Source organism: Schistocerca gregaria, chromosome 8, assembly GCF_023897955.1.
Source record: "Schistocerca gregaria isolate iqSchGreg1 chromosome 8, iqSchGreg1.2, whole genome shotgun sequence".
NCBI classification, from domain to species: domain Eukaryota; kingdom Metazoa; phylum Arthropoda; class Insecta; order Orthoptera; family Acrididae; genus Schistocerca; species Schistocerca gregaria.
Genome location: NC_064927.1, coordinates 144,649,544 through 144,671,718, shown reverse-complemented (window position 1 = coordinate 144,671,718; position 22,175 = coordinate 144,649,544). Strand labels below are relative to the sequence as shown.

At 43.6% G+C, this 22,175-nt stretch overlaps 1 protein-coding gene across 2 annotated transcripts in view; it reads left to right on the top strand.

The window, feature by feature from the left end:
- Nucleotides 1–22,175, top strand: part of LOC126284174 (rab-like protein 3) — a 57,555-nt gene that overhangs the window by 26,548 nt on the left and 8,832 nt on the right. For both annotated transcript variants that reach the window (XM_049982910.1, XM_049982911.1), the window contains exons 3-4: nt 6,233–6,384; nt 6,463–6,576. In XM_049982910.1, coding sequence (XP_049838867.1) covers nt 6,233–6,384; nt 6,463–6,576 — 266 coding nt within the window. The remainder of the gene's footprint in view (nt 1–6,232; nt 6,385–6,462; nt 6,577–22,175) is intronic.

Here is a 22,175-nt window from a genome sequence, read left to right as displayed (position 1 = left end):
GGATTTTTCTGGTGTTGGAATTCCACCACCTAGAACACAGTGTTGTTGCAACAAGACGAAGTTTTCAACGGAGGTTTAATGTAACCAAAGGACCGAAAAGCGATACAATAAAGGATCTGTTTGAAAAATTTCAACAGACTGGGAACGTGACGGATGAACGTGCTGGAAAGGTAGGGCGACCGCATACGGCAACCACAGAGGGCAACGCGCAGCTAGTGCAGCAGGTGATCCAACAGCGGCATCGGGTTTCCGTTCGCCATGTTGCAGCTGCGGTCCAAATGACGCCAACATCCACGTATCGTCTCGTGCGCCAGAGTTTACACCTCTATCCATACAAAATTCAACCGCGGCAACCCCTCAGCGCCGCTACCATTGCTGCACGAGAGACATTTGCTAATGGTATAGCGCACAGGATTGATGACGGCGATATGCATGTGGGCAGCATTTGGTTTACTGACGAAGCTAATTTTTACCTGGACGGCTTCGTCAATAAACAGAACTGACACATATGGGGAACCGAAAAGCCCCATGTTGCAGTCCCATTGTCCCTGCATCCTCAAAAAGTACTGGTCTGGGCCGCCATTTCTTCCAAGGGAATCATTGGCTCATTTTTCAGATCCGAAATGATTACTGCATCACGCTATCTGGACATTCTTCGTGAATTTGTGGCGGTACAAACTGCCTTAGATGACACTGCGAACACCTCGTGGTTTATGCAAGATGGTGCCCGGCCACATCGCACGGCCAACGTCTTTAATTTCCTGAATGAATATTTCGATGATCGTGTGATTGCTTTGGGCTATCTGAAACATACAGGAGGCGGCGTGGATTGGCCTCCCTATTCGCCAGACATGAACCCCTGTGACTTCTTTCTGTGGGGACACTTGAAAGACCAGGTGTACCGCCAGAATCCAGAAACAATTGAACAGCTGAAGCAGTACATCTCATCTGCATGTGAAGCCATTCCGCCAGACATGTTGTCAAAGGTTTCGGGTAATTTCATTCAGAGACTACGCCATATTATTGCTACGCATGGTGGATATGTGGAAAATATCGTACTATAGTGTTTCCCAGACCGCAGCACCATCTGTTGTTGACAATTGTAACTACTGTAATTTCGAAAGTTTGTCTGCCTGAAAATGTACTGTTGTCCCAAGCATATTGCAACAAACGATGTATTTCTATCGCTGCTAGTTTAGTTTGTATTGCCGTTTCAAATATACCGATCATTTTTGAAACACCCTGTATGTTGGAACATGTTTAAGAAAGAGTTAAATAATTCATCTACACTATCACTGTGTCTTCAGTGTTTTATCATGCAAGATAACACAATACATCCTATATGAGAACCAGTATGAACATCGAGATTGTAACATTGCTAATGATTGTGCAATGCAAAACTTTTCTTTTGTTATCTGTTTTTGATGGTGAACATATTTGAGTGTTAACATTTTACCATCATGGTCAGATAAACTATTTATTGATGGTTTTCTGGCTAAATGATGACAGTTTTTGGGACTGGAAACAGTGTGTCATTGGCTGTTGCAGTATTTTATTTTAGTCCTGTAGGAAATTTTACTATGGCAAATAATTCAAAGTTGGACATCAACATATCTGAGTGATAGAAAACCAACATTAAATCCCCGCAAATAGTAATTCATCAGTTAAGTCTGTGTAATCTATTAAAAGTGTCTAAATCTGGATTATGAAGCTCATGTACTTCCTGCTGGCGCCCGTAAACTGTCAGTGCTATAAGGTCATGAGTTTCTTCATTCACTGTTGTGGCACAACATTGAAAGAACTGTTTACCACTATGTTCATTACCCTGATAGGCATGGGACTTAACTAAATATTTTGCACGTATAACCGCACCCACCCCCTTCCTTCTTATTGATTCTACAACAGTACGATACTAGTTTGTGTCAATTAAGACAAGTCTATTCAGTTTTATTAATTTACATCTGATGTTCTGATATGCAAAAGAAGTCTGCTGGCATTACATCTTTTCTTTCATTTTCCTGTATGTATATGAGAAGTTCATCCTTTTTATAACTGCGGCTTTTGATGTTTTTTTGGAAGATACTGTCAGTTTTTGGTTGCGGAATTGGTAAACAGCTCCTTGAAGGTCGACTGACACACATAAAACTAAACCTCTTTTTGTGTGAGCACATCACTTGCTGTGGGTTCTTTTCGGCCTTTCTGGGACTCAAGGAATGCTTACTCTTGGAGCCTTTGTGAGCCTAATGTAATATGTAGCTTTAGCAAGATTAATATATTAAAAACAAAGATTCCAAGACTTACCAAGCGGGAAAGTGCCGGCAGACAGGCACATGAACAAAACACACAAACACACACACAGAATTACTGGCTTTCGCAACCGATGGTTGCTTCTTCAGGAAGGAGAGGGAAAGACGAAAGGATGTGGGTTTTAAGGGAGAGGGTAAGGAGTCATTCCAATCCCGGGAGCGGAAAGACTTCCCTTAGGGGGAAAAAAGGACAGGTGTACACTCGCGCACACACACACATATCCATCCGCACATACACAGACACAAGCAGACATATTTAAAGGCAAAGAGTAAGGGCAGAGATGTCAGTCGAGGCGGAAGTAGAGAGGCAAAGAAGTTGTTGAAAGACAGGTGAGGTATGAGCGGCGGCAACTTGAAATTAGCGGAGGTTGAGGCCTGGCAGATATCGAGAAGAGAGGATATACTGAAGGGCGAGTTCCCATCTCCGGAGTTCGGATAGGTTGGTGTTGGTGGGAAGTATCCAGATAACCCAGACGGTGTAACACTGTGCCAAGATGTGCTGGCCGTGCATCAAGGCATGTTTAGCCACAGGGTGATCCTCATTACCAACAAACACTGTCTGCCTGTGTCCATTCATGCGAATGGACAGTTTGTTGCTGGTCATTCCCACATAGAAAGTGTCACAGTGCAGGCAGGTCAGTTGGTAAATCACGTGGGTGCTTTCACACGTGGCTCTCCCTTTGATCGTGTACACCTTCCGGGTTACAGGACTGGAGTAGGTGGTGGTGGGAGGGTGCATAGGACAGGTTTTACACTGGGGGCGGTTGCAAGGGTAGGAGCCGGAGGGTAGGGAAGGTGGTTTGGGGATTTCATAGGGATGAACCAAGAGGTTACGAAGGTTAGGTGGACGGCGGAAAGACACTCTTGGTGGAGTGGGGAGGATTTCATGAAGGATGGATCTCATTTCGGGGCAGGATTTTAGGAAGTCGTATCCCTGCTGGAGAGCCACATTCAAGGTCTGATCCAGTCCCGGGAAGTATTCTGTCACAAGTGGGGCACTTTTGGGGTTCTTCTGTGAGAGGTTCTGGGTTTGAGGGGATGAGGAAGTGGCTCTGGTTATCTGCTTCTGTACCAGGTTGGGAGGGTAGTTGCGGGATGCGAAAGCTGTTTTCAGGTTGTTGGTGTAATGGTCGAGGGATTCAGGACTGGAGCAGATTCGTTTGCCATGAAGGCCTAGGCTGTAGGGAAGGGACCGTTTGATATGGACTGGGTGGCAGCTGTCATAATGGAGGTACTGTTGCTTGTTGGTGGGTTTGATGTGGATGGATGTGTGCAGCTCGCCATTGGACAGATGGAGGTCAACGTCTAGGAAAGTGGCATGGGATTTGGAGTAAGAGCAGGTGAATCTGATAGAACCAAAGGAGTTGAGGTTGGAGAGGAAATTCTGGAGTTGTTCTTCACTGTGAGTCCAGATCATGAAGATGTCATCAATAAATCTGTACCAAACTTTGGGTTGGCAGGCTTGGGTAACCAAGAAGGCTTCCTCTAAGTGACCCATAAATAGGTTGGCATACGAGGGGGCCATCCTGGTACCCATGGCTGTTCCCTTTAATTGTTGGTATGTCTGGCCTTCAAAAGTGAAGAAGTTGTGGGTCAGGATGAAGCTGGCTAAGGTGACGAGGAAAGAGGTTTTAGGTAGGGTGGCAGGTGATCGGCGTGAAAGGAAGTGCTCCATTGCAGCGAGGCCCTGGACGTGCGGGATATTCGTGTATAGGGAAGTGGCATCAATGGTTACAAGGATGGTTTCTGGGGGTAACAGACTGGGTACGGATTCCAGGCGTTCGAGAAAGTGGTTGGTGTCTTTGATGAAGGATGGGAGACTGCATGTAATGGGTTGAAGGTGTTGATCTACGTAGGCAGAGATACGTTCTGTGGGGGCTTGGTAACCAGCTACAATGGGGCGGCCAGGATGTTTGGGTTTGTGAATTTTAGGAAGTAGGTAGAAGGTAGGAGTGCGAGGTGTCGGTGGGGTGAGGAGTTTGATGGAGTCAGGTGAAAGGTTTTGTAGGGGGCCTAAGGTTCTGAGGATTCCTTGAAGCTCCGCCTGGACATCAGGAATGGGATTACCTTGGCAAACTTTGTATGTAGAGTTGTCTGAAAGCTGACGCAGTCCCTCAGCCACATACTCCCGACGATCAAGTACCACAGTCGTGGAACCCTTGTCAGCCGGAAGAATGATGATGGATTGGTCAGCTTTCAGATCACGGATAGCCTGGGCTTCGGCTGTGGTGATGTTGGGAGTAGGATTGTTTTTCAAGAAAGATTGAGAGGCAAGGCTGGAAGTGAGAAATTCCTGGAAGGTTTGGAGAGGGTGATATTGAGGAAGAGGAGGTGGGTCCCGCTGTGATGGAGGACGGAACTGTTGCAGGCAGGGTTCAATTTGGATAGTGTCTTGCGGAGTTGGATCATTAGGAGTGGGATCAGGATTGTTTTTCTTCGTGGCAAAGTGATATTTCCAGCAGAGACTACGAGTGTAGGACAGTAAATCTTTGACAAGGGCAGTTTGGTTGAACCTGGGAGTGGGGCTGAAGGTGAGGCCTTTGGATAGGACAGAGGTTTCGGATTGGGAGAGGGGTTTGGAGGAAAGGTTAACTACTGAATTGGGGTGTTGTGGTTCCAGATTGTGTTGACTAGAAATTTGAGGTGTTGGGGGGAGTGGAGCTGGAAGTGGGAGATTGAGTAGATGGGAGAGACTGGGTCTGTGTGCAATGAGAGGAGGTTGAGGTTTGTTGGAAAGGTTGTGGAGGGTGAGTGAGTTGCCTTTCCGGAGGTGGGAAACCAGGAGATTGGATAGTTTTTTGAGGTGGAGGGTGGCATGTTGTTCTAATTTGCGGTTGGCCTGTAGGAGGATGCTATGTTCAGCCGGTGTGGACTTGGGAGAGGAAAGATTGAGGACTTTGATTTGGGATAGGAGTTGACGGGTGTGTTCATTGGCCGAGTCGACGTCCTATGCACCCTCCCACCACCACCTACTCCAGTCCTGTAACCCGGAAGGTGTACACGATCAAAGGGAGAGCCACGTGTGAAAGCACCCACGTGACTTACCAACTGACCTGCCTGCACTGTGACGCTTTCTATGTGGGAATGACCAGCAACAAACTGTCCATTCGCGTGAATGGACACAGGCAGACAGTGTTTGTTGGTAATGACGATCACCCTGTGGCTAAACATGCCTTGATGCACGGCCAGCACATCTTGGCCCAGTGTTACACCGTCCGAGTTATCTGGATACTTCCCACCAACACCAACCTATCCGAACTCCGGAGATGGGAACTCGCCCTTCAGTATATCCTCTCTTCTCGATATCCGCCAGGCCTCAAGCTCCGCTAATTTCAAGTTGCCGCCGCTCATACCTCACCTGTCTTTCAACAACTTCTTTGCCTCTGTACTTCCGCCTCGACTGACATCTCTGCCCTTACTCTTTGCCTTTAAATATGTCTGCTTGTGTCTGTGTATGTGCGGATGGATATGTATGTGTGTGTGTGTGTGTGTGTGTGTGTGTGTGTGTGTGTGTGTGTGAGTGTACACCTGTCCTTTTTTTCCCCTAAGGGAAGTCTTTCCGCTCCCGGGATTGGAATGACTCCTTACCCTCTCCCTTAAAACCCACATCCTTTCGTCTTTCCCTCTCCTTCCTGAAGAAGCAACCATCGGTTGCGAAAGCTAGTAATTCTGTGTGTGTGTTTGTGTGTTTTGTTCATGTGCCTGTCTGCCGGCGCTTTCCCGCTTGGTAAGTCTTGGAATCTTGGTTTTTAATATATTTTTCCCATGTGGAAGTTTCTTTCTATTTTATTTAGCAAGATTAAGTCAGAAATAAACACAGATGAAGAGTTAAATGTTTTATTGCCACTAGATTCTGGACACTCCAATTGTGAATATTTATTTCTATGTACTAGCTGTCACATTTAACATTTATACTCTTTTTACAGGTATTATTCTGGTACATGACCTCACAAATCGTAAATCTCAATTAAATCTTCACAAGTGGTTGGCTGAAGTTGTAAACCGTGAAGGAAATTGTAAAAATCGTCACGGAAATTTTGATGATTTTGATCCTGAACAGTTTGTTGGAGCAACACAGGTTTGTGAAAACATAATTTTGTTTGTAGTTAAGCGTTAGTATGCATACTGTGCAATAGTAACATTTATTTGTTTCTAGGTTCCTATATTAGTTATTGGAACGAAGCTGGATCTGGCAGAGAAAGTTAGGTCTCATGCACACCGACGATCATCAACAATAGCTGAAGAATGTGGAGCTGATGAAATTTTTTTGGTGAGATACAAATATTTTAATTTCAATCTCATCTGCTACATTCCATCCTGTATTCTTTTCTTTTTTCTGCAATAATCTTTTTTTTTGTATGAAGAACATTAGGTATAAGTTAATGTAGAGGAAGTGCTTGAACAGTCAGTATCTTTCCGTCTCTATTGCAGATTTCTTGTTTTCAGTTAAACACTGTGTAGCCCTAATTAGAATGTAGTGTCATTGTTGATGAATATATCATTCAGCTGATTGAGGTAAAACAGCAAGAAACATGGTTCTTCCACTTTTTCACAGTGGCTAGACAATATGAAGTTCAGTTGATTGTACTAACCAGATAAAGTGGGACATTCCATTGTTCTTATATCAAACCTCAGCTGAACAAACTGCAAAGACCAGGCTATGAGAGAATGAGGCATGCTGGTTATCTATACAGATGTGCAACCATTCTGAAGAAAACTGCCCTTTTTAGAATATGGGTTGGCAAGTATTTACAGAAAAATTAAAAAGGAAACAAAAATTGAAAATAACAAAAAAGACAGTTTACAAAGCCTTGTAGCCACCAATGTGTTAGTCTCAAAGACACTTCTTCCAAAGGTAGATATATCTATATCGAAGCAAACTGTACCTCTTGTATGAGAAAATGCATTTCTAACCTAACTTACACTGCTGTCCTGTTATATGCAATCCAAGGCAAGTACGTACAACACCATTCCTAAAGATCTAAACGTCCTGCAGCAGTAGTATTAAGACCGCTTTCACTTACACAACCTACTCCACATTACTCACAGAAATGAAAAAAAAAAAATAAGGAAACTTAAAGTGGAGGTATCAGGAACAACTAGACCTTTAGTAGCTCACAGCCATTTACGGATGACTACATAATAAATGTTAATACACTCCTGGAAATTGAAATAAGAACACCGTGAATTCATTGTCCCAGGAAGGGGAAACTTTATTGACACATTCCTGGAGTCAGATACATCACATGATCACACTGACAGAACCACAGGCACATAGACACAGGCAACAGAGCATGCACAATGTCGGCACTAGTACAGTGTATATCCACCTTTCACAGCAATGCAGGCTGCTATTCTCCCATGGAGACGATCGTAGAGATGCTGGATGTAGTCCTGTGGAACGGCTTGCCATGCCATTTCCACCTGGCGCCTCAGTTGGACCAGCGTTTGTGCTGGACGTGCAGACCGCGTGAGACGACGCTTCATCCAGTCCCAAACATGCTCAATGGGGGACAGATCCGGAGATCTTGCTGGCCAGGGTAGTTGACTTACACTTTCTAGAGCACGTTGGGTGGCACGGGATACATGCGGACGTGCATTGTTCTGTTGGAACAGCAAGTTCCCTTGCCGGTCTATGAATGGTAGAATGATGCGTTCGATGAAGGTTTGGATGTACTGTGCACTATTCAGTGTCCCCTCGACGATCATCAGAGGTGTACGGCCAGTGTAGGAGATCGCTCCCCACACCATGATGCCGGGTGTTGGCCCTGTGTGCCTCGGTCGTATGCAGTCCTGATTGTGGCGCTCACCTGCACGGCGCCAAACACGTATACGACCATCATTGGCACCAAGGCTGAAGCGACTCTCATCGCTGAAGATGACACGTTTCCATTCGTCCCTCCATTCACGCCTGTCGCGACACCACTGGAGGTGGGCTGCACGATGTTGGGGCGTGAGCGGAAGACAGCCTAACGGTGTGCGGGACCGTAGCCCAGCTTCATGGAGACGGTTGCGAATGGTCCTCGCCAATACTCCAGGAGCAACAGTGTCCCTAATTTGCTGGGAAGTGGCGGTGCGGTCCCCTACGGCACTGCATAGGATCCTACGGTCTTGGCGTGCATCCGTGCGTCGCTGCAGTCCGGTCCCAGGTTGACGGGCACGTGCACCTTCCGCCGACCACTGGCGACAACATCCATGTACTGTGGAAACCTCTTGCCCCACGTGTTGAGCAATTCGGCGGTACGTCCACCCGGCCTCCCGCATGCCCACTATACGCCCTCGCTCAAAGTCCGTCAACTGCACATACGGTTCACGTCCACGCTGTCGCGGCATGCTACCAGTGTTAAAGACTGCGATGGAGCTCCGTATGCCACAGCAAACTGGCTGACACTGACGGCGGCGGTGCACAAATGCTGCGCAGCTAGCGCCATTCGACGGCCAGCACCGCGGTTCCTGGTGTGTCTGCTGTGCCGTGCGTGTGATCATTGCTTGTACAGCCCTCTCGCAGTGTCCGGAGCAAGTATGGTGGGTCTGACACACCAGTGTCAATGTGTTCTTTTTTCCATTTCCAGGAGTGTATATGTGAAAAAGAAACATCATCTAGTCTACCTACCTCCATCAAAGGTGGAGATAAGAAGGAACTGAAGCTTCATAACACAGCGAAGATAAGTATGCACATATCTTTCATAGGCAAATGGTAAACAATGTGAGGAGCATCACTTCAAATTGCATTAATTGCTTAGATCATAATTATACAGCCAGCGAAAGAAAAGTTTTGCTTCGTAATCAAATGAAATATGCCAAAATTCTTGACGGAAGGACCTAGGTATTTAGATTATGTTCCAGAATTAGTCATGATTGAAATCGTTTCCTAGTGCATGAAGTGCTATTTTAATTTTTAAATTGCACTTACTAGATTAGATTAGTACTTGTTCCATAGATCATGAATATGACACTTCGTTATTCTGTGGAACATGTCAGGTTAATAAAAGGTGTCTATACAAGATATTACAATACACAAAATATTACATGACACTTAATAATTTTATTTTTATTTCCTTATTTGTTTGGGTTGGGGGTGGGGAAATTACCCACTTACTATATCCAAAAATTCATCTAATGAGTAGAAGGAGTTGCCATTCAGAAATTCTTTTAATTTCCTTTTAAATGCTATATGGCTATCTATTTTTTGATGCTATTAGGCAAGTGACCAAAGACTTTTGTGGCAGCATAATTTACTCCTTTCTGAGCCAAAGTTAGATTTAACCTTGAGTAGTGAAGATCATCCTTTCTCCTAGTGTTGTAGCCATATACACTGCTATTACTTTTGAATTCGTTCTGATTGTTAATAACAAACTTCATAAGTGAATATATATATTGTGAGGCTACAGTGAAGATCCCTAGCTACATCTACATTCATACTCTGCAAACCACCCAACGCTGTGTGGCAGAGGGCACTTTACGTGCCACTGTCATTACCTCCCTTTTCTGTTCCAGTCGTGTATGGTTCGCGGGAAGAAAGACTGTCTGAAAGCCTCTGTGCACGCTCGAATCTCTCTAATTTTACATTCGTGATCTCCACGGGAGGTATAAGTAGGGGGAAGCGGTATATTTGATACCTCATCCAGAAACGCACCCTCTCGAAACTTGGCGAGCAAGCTACACCACGATGCAGAGCGCCTCTCTTGCAGAGTCTGCCACTTGAGTTTGCTAAACATCTCCATAACGCTATCACAGTTACCAAATAACCCTGTGACGAAACGCGCCGCTCTTCTTTGGATCCTCTCCATCTCCTCCGTCAACCCGATCTGGCACGGATCCCATACTGATGAGCAATACTCAAGTATAGGTCGAATGAGTGTTTTGTAAGCTACCTCCTTTGTTGATGGACTACATTTTCTAAGGACTCTCCCAACGAATCTCAACCCAGTACCCGCCTTACCAACAATAAATTTTGTATGATCATTCCATTTTAGATCGTTCCGCACGCATACTCCTAGATATTTAACAGAAGTAACTGCTACCAGTGTTTGTTCCGCTCTCATATAATCATACAATAAAGGATCCTTCTTTCTATGCATTCGCAATACATTACATTTGCCTATGTTAAGGGTCAGTTTCCACTCCCTACACCAAGTGCCTATCCGCTGCAGATCTTCCTGCATTTCGCTACAATTTACTAATGCTGCAAATTCTCTGTATACTACAGCATCATCCGCAAAAATCCGCATGGAACTTCCGACACTATCTACTAGGTCATTTATATATATTTTGAAAAGCGATGGTCCCATAACGCTCCCCTGTGGCACGCCAGAGGTTACTTTAACGTCTGTAGACGTCTCTCCATTGATAACTACATGCTGTGTTCTGTTTGCTAAAAACTCTTCAATCTATCCACACAGCTGGTCTGATATTCCGTAGGATCTTACTTTGTTTATCAGGCGACAGTGCGGGACTGTATCGAACGCCTTCCGGAAGTCAAGGAAAATAGCATCTACCTGGGAGCCTGTATCTAATAATTTCTGGGTCTCATGAACAAATAAAGCGAGTTGGGTCTCACACGATCGCTGTTTCCGGAATCCATGTTGATTCCTACAGAGTAGATTCTGGGTTTCCAAAAATGACATGATACTCGAGCAAAAAACATGTTCTAAAATTCTACAACAGATCGGCGTCAGAGATATAGGTCTATAGTTTTGCGCATCTGCTCGACGACCCTTTTTGAAGACTGGGACTACCTGTGCTCTTTTCCAATCATTTGGAACCTTCCGTTCCTCTAGAGACTTTTGGTACACGACTGTTAGAAGGCGGGCAAGTTCTTTCGCGTACTCTGTGTAGAATCGAATTGGTATTCCGTCAGGTCCAGTGGACTTTCCTCTGTTGAGTGATTTCAGTTGCTTTTCTATTCCTTGGACACTTATTTCGATGTCAGCCATTTTTTTGTTTGTGCGAGGATTTAGAGAAGGAACTGCAGTGCGGTCTTCCTCTGTGAAACAGCTTTGGAAAAAGGTGTTTAGTATTTCAGATTTACGCGTGTCATCCTCTGTTTCAAAGCCATCATCATCCCGGAGTGTCTGGATATGCTGTTTCAAGCCACTTACTGATTTAACGTAAGACCAGAACTTCCTAGGATTTTCTGTCAAGTTGGTACATAGAATTTTACTTTCGAATTCACTGAACGCTTCACGCATAGCCCTCCTTACACTAACTTTGACATCGTTTAGGTTCTGTTTGTCTGAGAGGTTTTGGCTGCATTTAAACTTGGAGTGAAGCTCTCTTTGCTTCCCCAGTAGTTTCCTAACTTTGTTGTTGAACCACGGTGGGTTTTTCCCGTCCCTCACAGTTTTACTCGGCACGTACCTGTCTAAAACGCATTTTACAATTGCCTTAAACTTTTTCCATAAACACTCAACATTGTCAGTGTCGGAACAGAAATTTTCGTTTTGATCTGTTAGGTAGTCTGAAATCTGCCTTCTATTACTCTTGCTAAACAGATAAACCTTCCTCCCTTTTTTTATATTCCTATTAACTTCCATATTCAGGGATGCTGCAACGGCCTTATGATCACTGATTCCCTGTTCTGCACTTACAGAGTCGAAAAGTTCGGGTCTATTTGTTATGAGTAGGTCCAAGATGTTATCTCCACGAGTCGGTTCTCTGTTTAATTGCTCGAGGTAATTTTCGGATAGTAGACTCAGTATAATGTCACTCGATGCTCTGTCCCTACCACCCATCCCAAACATCTGAGTATCCCAGTCTATATCTGGTAAATTGAAATCTCCACCTAAGACTATAATATGCTGAGAAAATTTATGTGAAATGTATACCAAATTTTCTCACAGCTGCTCTGCCACTAATGCTGCTGAGTCGGGAGGTCGGTAAAAGGAGCGAATTATTAACCTAGCTCGGTTGTTGAGTGTAACCTCCACCCATAATATTTCGCAGGAACTACCCACTTCTACTTCACTACAGGATAATCTACTACTAACAGCGACAAACACGCCACTGCCGGTTGCATGCAATCTATCCTTTCCAAACACCATCTGTGCCTTTGTAAAAATTTCGGCTGAATTTATCTCTGGCTTCAGTCAGCTTTCTGTACCTGTAACGATTTCAGCTTCGGTGCTTTCTATCAGTGCTTGAAGTTCCGGTACTTTACCAATGCAGCTTCGACAGTTTACAATTACAGTACCAATTGCTGTTTGGTCCCCGCATGTCCTGACTTTGCCGCACACCCTTTGAAGCTGTTGCCCTTTCTGTACTTGCTCGAGGCCATCTAACCTAAAAAACCGCCCAGTCCACGCCACACAGCCCCTGCTACCCGTGTAGCCGCTTGCTGCGTGTAGTGTCTGCAGGATGATCTTGGATGAGCTCCAGCAATTATTCTGATTACATACTTTTGTGCAATGAACACTCTTTTACTCAATGATGAGTTACCCCAGAATATGATGCCCTACAAAAGCAGAGAATGAAAATAGGTGTGGTAAGCTAACTTACTGAGATGTATATCGCCAGAATTTGCCACGACCCTAATGACATAAGTAGCTGCAATCAAACGTTTCAACAGATTTTCGGTGTATTTTTTCGATTTCAACCCTCATCTATGCATACACCTAGAAATTTTGAATATTCTACCTTAGCTACCGATTTCTGATCCAAGTCTCTATTTATTAATGGTGTCATTCCATTTACTGTGTGGAACTGTATATACTGTGTTTTCTCAAAATGTAATGAGAGCCCATTTGCAGAGAACCACTTAATAATTTTCTGAAAAACATCGTTTACAATTACATCAGTTAATTCTTGTCTGTTGGGTGTGATAGCTATACTTGTATCATTGGTCAGCTTTGCATCTTTGTGAATATAGGATAGCAAGACATTAATGCATATTAAGAACAGCAGAGGACCCAAGACCGAACCTTGTGGCACCACTTTCTTGATTGTTCTTCAGGTTGAGAAACCACCAGTTTTTTTGCATATTATGTGAGCTGCTTATATCAACTTTTTGCACTCTTCCAGTTAGGTATGATTCAAACCATTTGAGTGCTGTCCCATTCATACCACTGTACTTGAGCTTATCTAGAAGTGTGTTTTGAACCAATTCACTGATCAAAATCTGTTTTGATCCAACCATGTTTTCACATAATATGATTTGAAACATTCATTTCAATATTTTATTGTTGGACACAGCCCATCACATAACAAAATGAAGATATTGACACGTTGTCGATGGTAGATTGATTTTTACAGTCTTGCACTTGTCCTTCTTCCTCATGTAAACAGTCATTGCCCTTATGAGTCTGCCTACCAGTTTCAGCTGCTGTCGCATCAATGTTTAGTGTAGAAACATAAAGCTGCAAACTATCGACCCCATTCCAGTTTCTTAGTGTCACATAATACTCTCGGTTTATCAATTATGGGAAGTACAAGTAAATGGGCAATCCTTGTGCCTCACTTGAGAAGGTTTGTGAATTGCTTTGAGATGTCAGTGAACCAGTATGTCAGCTCCAGCTTTACTCTGGTGTGAGACTGCTCATGTTTCTTTATAATTACTCTTTTCATTTCTTTAAGCCCATCTACTGTAATTTCTTAAATTCTTACCAAGACTCATGTAATTCCCTACAAAACATTTTTCCCTACAAATTTTACTGTTCCCACAACCTGATAAATCTGTCAGTGTTCCACAGATGTAATGATGTCCAAGCACTTACGAAGAGAGACTTTTGGACAATGTCAGAAATCCTGTTTGCAAGTAAAAATGAATGTCCCATCATAGGAAAGAATACAATAATCATAGAAATGTTAACAGGTGCTTTGTTTTGAAGCCAATAAACTAGAACATGGATAACATGCATGTTCTTGTTTCGGCGTCCGCAACTGTCTGCAAAGAGCATGATGCAGGTGATTGCATTGTTGAAATATATGTCAGTTAGAAATGAGGTAATTCCAGATGACACCTCATTCGCTTCTCTTCCAGCTTCAGTCACACCCCAAGCATAAAATTTTGGATTCTGGATACTGACATGAATAACATACTACGTGTAAAAGAATATTTGGCATGAGTAGTATGCTCCACATTCGATAATTTAGGCAGTGTTTGTATCTGCTGCAAGTGAAAGCAAAATGACATTGTGTCAGCAGGACATTCCCTCAAAAGTCTGTGTTTAGCCTTTACACAAACTTTATCTGCTTCCAGTTCATCTAGTAACCTGTTCTTTTTTGTCGTAATCTGAAAGCATAGTAACAAAATCATCCATGGGTGGTGCCCCAACCCCATCGTAAAACGTATACATAGAATGTTCTGGAAAACTTATTTTTTCACTTTAAAGTCCACAGAAACTTGCATTATACATGTTGAAGAGTCTGTGTATGTTTAATTCTGCTGTAAGATAAAGCATATGACTTTTATTCCTGCTGTGATGTGATTCCCTTCCCGTGCTCATACCCAAAAAATGAATACAGCCACCTTTTCTCTTTACTGTTTTATAGCTGTTAAGTAATGGGCAGGAAAAAGAATTTTACGTATGTAACTGTCAAGGAGACCTATAGTAAGTAATCAGTAAAACAGTATGTTATAACCTACATGATAGTGTTTCACTCTTAAAATAAAATTCTGCATTAGCTGGATGAAAGTGGCTGAGAGTGAGATTCTAAATGTTTGTAAAGCACATAATCTGCTGAATATAGTTTGAAATTTATCTTCAATTACTGACACCTGGACTTTAAATGTGGTTTTAGCACACTAGTCTTAGTATGTTGCCTCTCATATGGTTCCATTTTATGTAGTCACAAGAAAGCAGCACTCAGCTTACTTACTGATTAGCCTTTCACAATAAAACAGGTATGGTATTTATTTGTAAGTTTTCGTGGTTGATTAGGCCTCATTTTTAAACTGCTAGTACAGTGAAATAAATTTTAATGTCTTTAGAGCAGCTAGCTCATCTGGGGTATTATTTCTGTAACTGGTGTAGTATCTCATCATTAATAAATTGGAGACTTGCTTAATAGGAGTCACCAGTAACGGTACTTTCCAAAGAGTAATGTGTGCAAGTTTTAAAATCCTTGTCTCTTGTCTGCTTCTTTTCTGGTTTATCATAAAAACGAAAAGGAATTATCCACCATTATTCATCCTACTGTTGTCTTGTACATGGGCTGGTATAGGGGTTGATTGATGTATAATAGAGGCCCATTGCAGATGTATTGTGGTATGACTTGAAATAATTTAGTATTATAATCTTGTGAAGTTAATCTAAACATGACTTCAAAGTTATTATTGGACTGAATACTGTCAATAATATGTGCATTAAAGTACTTTTTTTTTCAGAAATTAGATTCTCATTTATACAGTTTGGTTTAAAGAACCTGCAATATATAGAGTGAAGTTTGATTCAGTGATAATCATTAAAAATTCACTGTTATTTCAATCTGTACTTATAAGTTCAATATGCTTTTCCAATGTTACATATTTTACATTCAATACATTAATTATAATTATATTATATAGGAAGTTGTTACATTATACTGACCAGTAGGGATTAGATTTTTATGCAGTACAAAAGAGACCTCGTTGTGCCTTGTAAAATCTCTCTCTCTCTCTCTCTCTCTCTCTCTCTCCTCTTCAGAAACTTCTTTCTGCTTTATAAGAACTTTAAGCTCTTTGTTTAACTATTAGAGCAATGTGTCACTAAGTTCAGTAATTAACTGGTTAAAATTTCTTCATATATACAAATTTGCTTGTATCCTAACTTTTTTTTTACCATGTCAGCTTTCTAGGACAGATTTGCATATGGTTGGTTAGTACACAGTAAATTTCAAAAGTAAAATATCAGGGAGATAATGGCTATCAGAGGAAGTATTAGCTTTTTATTATAGTATTTTTCAGCACATATGGAAGAATTCACATTGCTCCCCCTCCCCCTGTGGGTATGGTGGTTAGAATAGACCCGAGGTATTCCTGCCTGTCATTCTTCTACGTTTCAGCCAAATATGTTATGGTCCCCTACTAGGGTTTGATCTCCACCTTTCCAATTTCCACAGAAATACAGGCCATTTTACGTCGTATGCATCGTGTGTGAAGACTTTATGCACCTATTTTTTTTATGGAAATGTGAGTACACCCATCACCCAGCATTTTGGGCAAGGATGTGTTATGGGTTGCATACTTTCAATCCATTGTATGCTTTCATCTCCTGTACCCACAATAATAATGGATATTTTCGCATTCAATATCCAGCGTGGTAGCCAGTCTGTAATTGGGGGAGGGGGGGGGGGGGGAGGAGAATCATCATAAACCCTGTTGGTTGTAGCCCCCCTGTCAACACATGGAAACACAGGGATGCGTTAGTGATGCCTCAGCTGCAAACTTCCCAAGTATGCCAAGAAGTAGATGCCAGTCTGCCTGGGACTTCAGGACTCCTGTCAGTGGCCATTGTGCCAGATGGCCTTTGCTGTAGGTGGGTGGTAACCTAGTGGAGAGCCCCTGATAAGAGTGGGTGGCATCTGGGCAGATGAGCCACAATGAAGTGGATGTTGTTGTCTGACACTGGTGGTCGAATGGTCACAGCAGTCTCTAAGTGAGGAAAAGGCCAATACAATGCTGACAGACATGACCCAAAATCATTCCCTTCTTTGGCTACACCATGTGAGGAACACAGGGCTATAGATCATTGACAGACGTATTCTCCTCAATACTTAGTTTGCGCAAGGTCTGATGGGAATCCCTTTTTAATGACACAGCCTCTGCTTTTTGTAGAGAACTTAGGGGACCAGTTCGGGGAAGTGGCGGAAATGTCCAAAATGCAGAACTGTTCAGCATTGATAAAAACAGCATCCACTACCCAGTCTTGTTTGTTGTTTGCCTGTGACAAGGTGGATGATGCCTCGGTTTCCATCCCCACCCCCCCTCCCCCTCCCCATAAGAGTTTAACATGGGCCAGCGGATTATATTCCATAGAGATCTCCTCTTACAGTCTGATGACGAGTTGCATGCGTGTCTATAGCAACAAGGTGTTCACTTTCTCAGGTGTGTGTATAGTGGGCCTAAGGACAACAGCATTGCTAATGGTGTCTTCATCTGGGCATTAAAGATGATTCGTTGCCTGAAAAGATCAAGGTGGTTGTATACTGGTGTGACATTTAACCCTATGTCCCTACCCTATGTGGTGCTTCAAATGTTGGAAATTTGGGCTCATAGCCTCTCGTCGTCATGCCCGCTCCACATGTCAGGACTGCGAATGTCTGTCACACATGAATGTTTCTTGTGCCCCTCCTCCCATTTGTACCAACTGTGGAGGGCACTATTCCCTCTGTTCACTGGACTGCACCATTTATCACACGTAGCGGAAGATAATGGAATATATGACCCTGGACAGACTGACATACACAGATGTCAAAAAGAAGTACGACTGTCTTAACACGATATGGATGACTAACCTACGGCTATGACAAAGTTGCCCATTATGAAAACAGCATCCCGATCAGCAATGCTTCTGAAAGTCGGCCATCAAGTCCTGCGGACTATGGGTGCCCTGTTGATGTTTGGGGCTCTTCTCCTCCTGTTGCTCCCTTCCCACGTACTTTGGGAGCAAATGCCCCTTAGCCATCGGGGACATCAGTCCCCATCCCACAACCGGAGACCCCATACCACAGCCGGAGAAGCACCAATATTCTCCAGCTGCTGTCACCAGGAAGAGGTCTCTCTGGGCACTTATCTTCCGATGTTTCTGTGGCATGAAACAGAATGCCAGCCAGTGGCTGAAGGAGCCATAAGCTGGTGATTGTAGAGCTTTACATTCATCATTGGTTCCTTATACCAAATCATAGAAGTTTTAGCCTTATACCAAATCATAGAAGTTTTAGCCCATAAAGAAAAAAAGACACCCCGTGTCCCCCACACCACCACTTCCAGCAGGCTCCATTTATGTGAATGAGGTGGAGATCCTAGTGTCTTTCAAAGATCTAGATCATCCCGGAGCCTCAGAATCAATGGACACAACCACCACAAGCACTCATCTGGTGACAGCAGGGGACCCTATGGCATAAACTGCCTCCTCAGCCCTTTCATGCCATTCCAGTACACTGAAAGTGTAATCCTCTAGTGGAATTGCGGCAGTTTTTCCACCACATGGCTGAGATATGACAACTATTAAGCACTTTGCCTGCTTTCTACATTGCACTTCAGTGGACTTAGATTCCAGCAGTGCGGAACCCTGCCCTTCCCAGTTGTGGGGATATTACAAGAACCATACTGACTATGAGAGGGTGTCAGGCGTAGTATGTATATATGTCCTTGATTCTGTATATAGCGAATCTGTGCCTCTGGAGACAACTTTGGAGGCTGTGACTGTCAGTGTAAGGACAACACAGGATCTTACTGTCTTCAATGTCTATCTTCCCCCTGATGTTGAAGTACCTCAAAATGTATTGACTGCAGTGGGGTCTCCACTCCCCCCACCTTTCCTAATTCTGGCCAATTTCAATCCCCATAACCCATCGTGCGGTGGAACCATGAGCACTGGCTGTGCCAGAGATGTCGAAAATCGTCAGAACTCAGTCTTTGTCTTTTAAATACTGGTGCTCCCACAGTGTGGCATATGGCACCTACTCGGCCATTGGTCTTTCAGTCCACAGCCCTGGCCTTCTACTGTCTATTCACTGGAGAGTTCATGAGGACCTTTTTGGTAGTAAGCTCTTTCTGATCTTCCTGTCCCACCCCCTTCATCACTCTTAACAAGGCTGAACTGGGTTGCTTTCATCTCTGCAGCTTCCGTTGGATCTCCACTGCATGGCAGTATCCATGTGATGGCCCAAAACACATCTGTGACCATTATTTATGCTTCCAACTTGACAGTCCCTGTTCCTGAGAATCTCTCCGGCGGAAGACAGTGCCTTGGTGTCGCCAGAAATTGCTGAGGCCATTAGAGGCTGTAGGCGGGCTCTCCATTGTCATAAGCAATGGGATACGTTTCGACCATTCGATTCTGTACTTCTCTTTGTCAGGTTTGAACAAAGATGAGATGCCTTTATGGGTTCCAGACTTCTGCAGTTGTACCTGGGATTTCCATGAATGGAGCAATCTATACTGATGCAGATACAATTGCCAAATGATTTGCTGCTCATTATGCCCGAACTTAAGCGCCTGAGAATTATCACCTTGCCTTTCGCATCCTAAAACAGGTGGTGTAACGAATGTGCTTATCTTTTAATACATCCCACTTTGAGTCATACAATGCTCTATTCAATCAGTTGGAATTCTTTGGTGCCCTTGCCCATTGCCCTGATACAGCTCCAGGACCAGACTGTAGTCACTACCAAATGCTTAAACATCTCTCAGCGGATTACCAGCATCACCCCCTTGTCATCTTCAACCACACCTGGAGCGAGGACACGATCCTGTTGGAATGTTGGGAAGGCGTCATTGTCGCTGTGCTGAAACCTGGTAAGAACCCCTGGAATGGACAGTTACTGCCCTATTAGCCTCACCAATGTTTTGTGTATGCTGCTTAAATGCATGGTGAGCCAGCGGCTGTGTTGGCTCCTTGAGTCTCTGGGCCTTTTGGCTACGTCCAAGGGTGGTTTCTCCCAATGCTGCTTCACCACTGATAATTTAGTACACCTAGAGTGTGCTATCTGTACAGCCTTTGCCCGACGTCAACACCTTATTGCTGTCTTTCTTGATTTTAAAAAGGCCTATGACATGACATGGAGGTATCAAATCCTCACCACATTACATGAGTTGGCTCTCCAAGGCACATTCCCAATCTTCATACAGAATTTTTGTCATTCCATACCTTCCGGATTCAAGTCAGTTCTTTCCACAGTTAGCCCATATTGAAGACAAGGGGGTCCTCCAGGGCTCTGTATTCAGTATTATTCGATTTTTAGTGACCATTAATGGTCTAGCAGCAGCTGTGGGGTCTTCTGTATCACCTTCCATATATTCTGATGATTTTTAGAATCACTTTTGCTCACCCACAACTTTCAGTTTTCAGCCACCAAGACTTGAATCGTGCACTTCTGTCATCATTGTGCTGTCCGCCCACCTCCAGAATTTATCTCAATGACCAACTTCTTAACATAGTGGAAACTTATCGCTTTTTAGGTTTGGTCTTTGATGACTGACTAACTTAGCTTCCCTAGATTTGTCAGTGCAAGCAAAAGTGCTGACAGCATGTTAATGCCCTTCGCTGCCTAAATAACACCAGCTGGGGATGCAGATTGCTCTACTCTTTTGCAGCTGTATAAAGTTCTAATACAGTCCTGCCTTGATTATGGGAGTCTGGCTTATGGTTCGGCATCATCCTCAGCATTGTTGATACTGGCCCAATACACCACTTTGGGGTCCGGTTTGCGACAAAGGAGCGTTCTGAACTACTCGTGGAGGCTGGGGTCCCTCTATTGTGAATCAGGCCCTAACATCTGCTTGTTAATTGTGCCACACATGTCCATAGAGCATTATCGCCTCCTCTTCCCAACCAGGGTAATCCATCTTCCTCAAGGGCTTCTTGGCAAGTTCCATGGTTCAGAAATAGTCCACACTGTTGTCTTGATGGCAGATGGTAATGTTAGTTTCACTTATGCTCATGCTGGAACAGCGCTCTCGGCCAGATACCTGTAGTGTTTTCACTGCAGAGTTGGTAGCCATCCTTTGAGCTCTTGAATATATCCGTTCCTGCACCAGTGAGTCCTTCCTCATCCGTAATGACTCCTTAAGCAGCCTACAAACTCTCGACCAGTGCTTCCCTCACCATCCTTTGGCAATGGCTATCCAGGAGTCTGTTTATGCCTTTGAACACTGTGGATGTTCAGTGGCCTTCATCTGAACCCCGGTACATAGCGGAATTCCGGGAAATGAACTTACTGAGAGGCTGGCCAAACAGGCTACCAGTAAAATGACTCTGGAGGTCAGCACACTGAATACTGGTCTACAATCGGTTTTACACTGTATAAAGTTTTTGGAATACCAAATGGCACGTCCTAATTACACCATATAAATTACGTGCTATAAAGGAGGCAATGGATGTGTGGAGATCATTCATGTGAGCCACTCGCAGGGACTCCCTTTTCCTTTGCTGGCTCTGCATTGGCCATACTTGGTTCATCTTCTCCATTGTGAGGACCCAATACAGTGTCAGTGCGGTACTTGATTGACGGTAGTCCACATCTAGCTGCCTTGAGGTGGACACTTAACCTTTGTGGCACACTTCGTATTATGTTAGGTGCCAAAGCCGTAACAGCTGATACAGTTTTAAGTTTTATTCAAGAGAGGGGTGGGCACCTGGCCTTATCTCCCAGACCGTCACTCTACCTGCATTTTTTATTCTTCCTTGTTCATTCTGGTGCTGTTTGTTTGACTTGATGGTTGTCTTTTCATTATTTGTGTTTCTCTTGCCTTGTGTTTTTAGGCTGGAGATTGTAGTGTGTTGCAGAGTGGGTGGCTCAAAAATTCTTGTGATTAGTCAGCCAAGGCCATCTGCTAAGTTGTTTCAACACCTTCTACCTTTTTTCCTTTGAGTTAATGTTTTCAGTTTTGGCTTGCTACTGTCGCTTTCTTCTTTGGCGTGGTTACACACACAGTTTTAGGAATTTTATTCCAACTGTTGATTTCAGGTGATAGGATTCTTTTGGGGTATGATTTTAATCCGAGACTTATGTGACTAAGGAAAAAGTAACTGATAACCATGCAGTTTAGTCCCTCTAATTTACAAACCAACCAACCAATTCACATTGCTATTGCCAGTTTTGCAAATGCTCAGTATAGTATATCACTGCACAAAGGTGCGAGTCCCAGTACATCAGTACATATGATTATTTCTGGTGGCTTGGTAAAATGCCATTGATTTGGTTTCTGTATGAAGTTTTTTTTTTAGA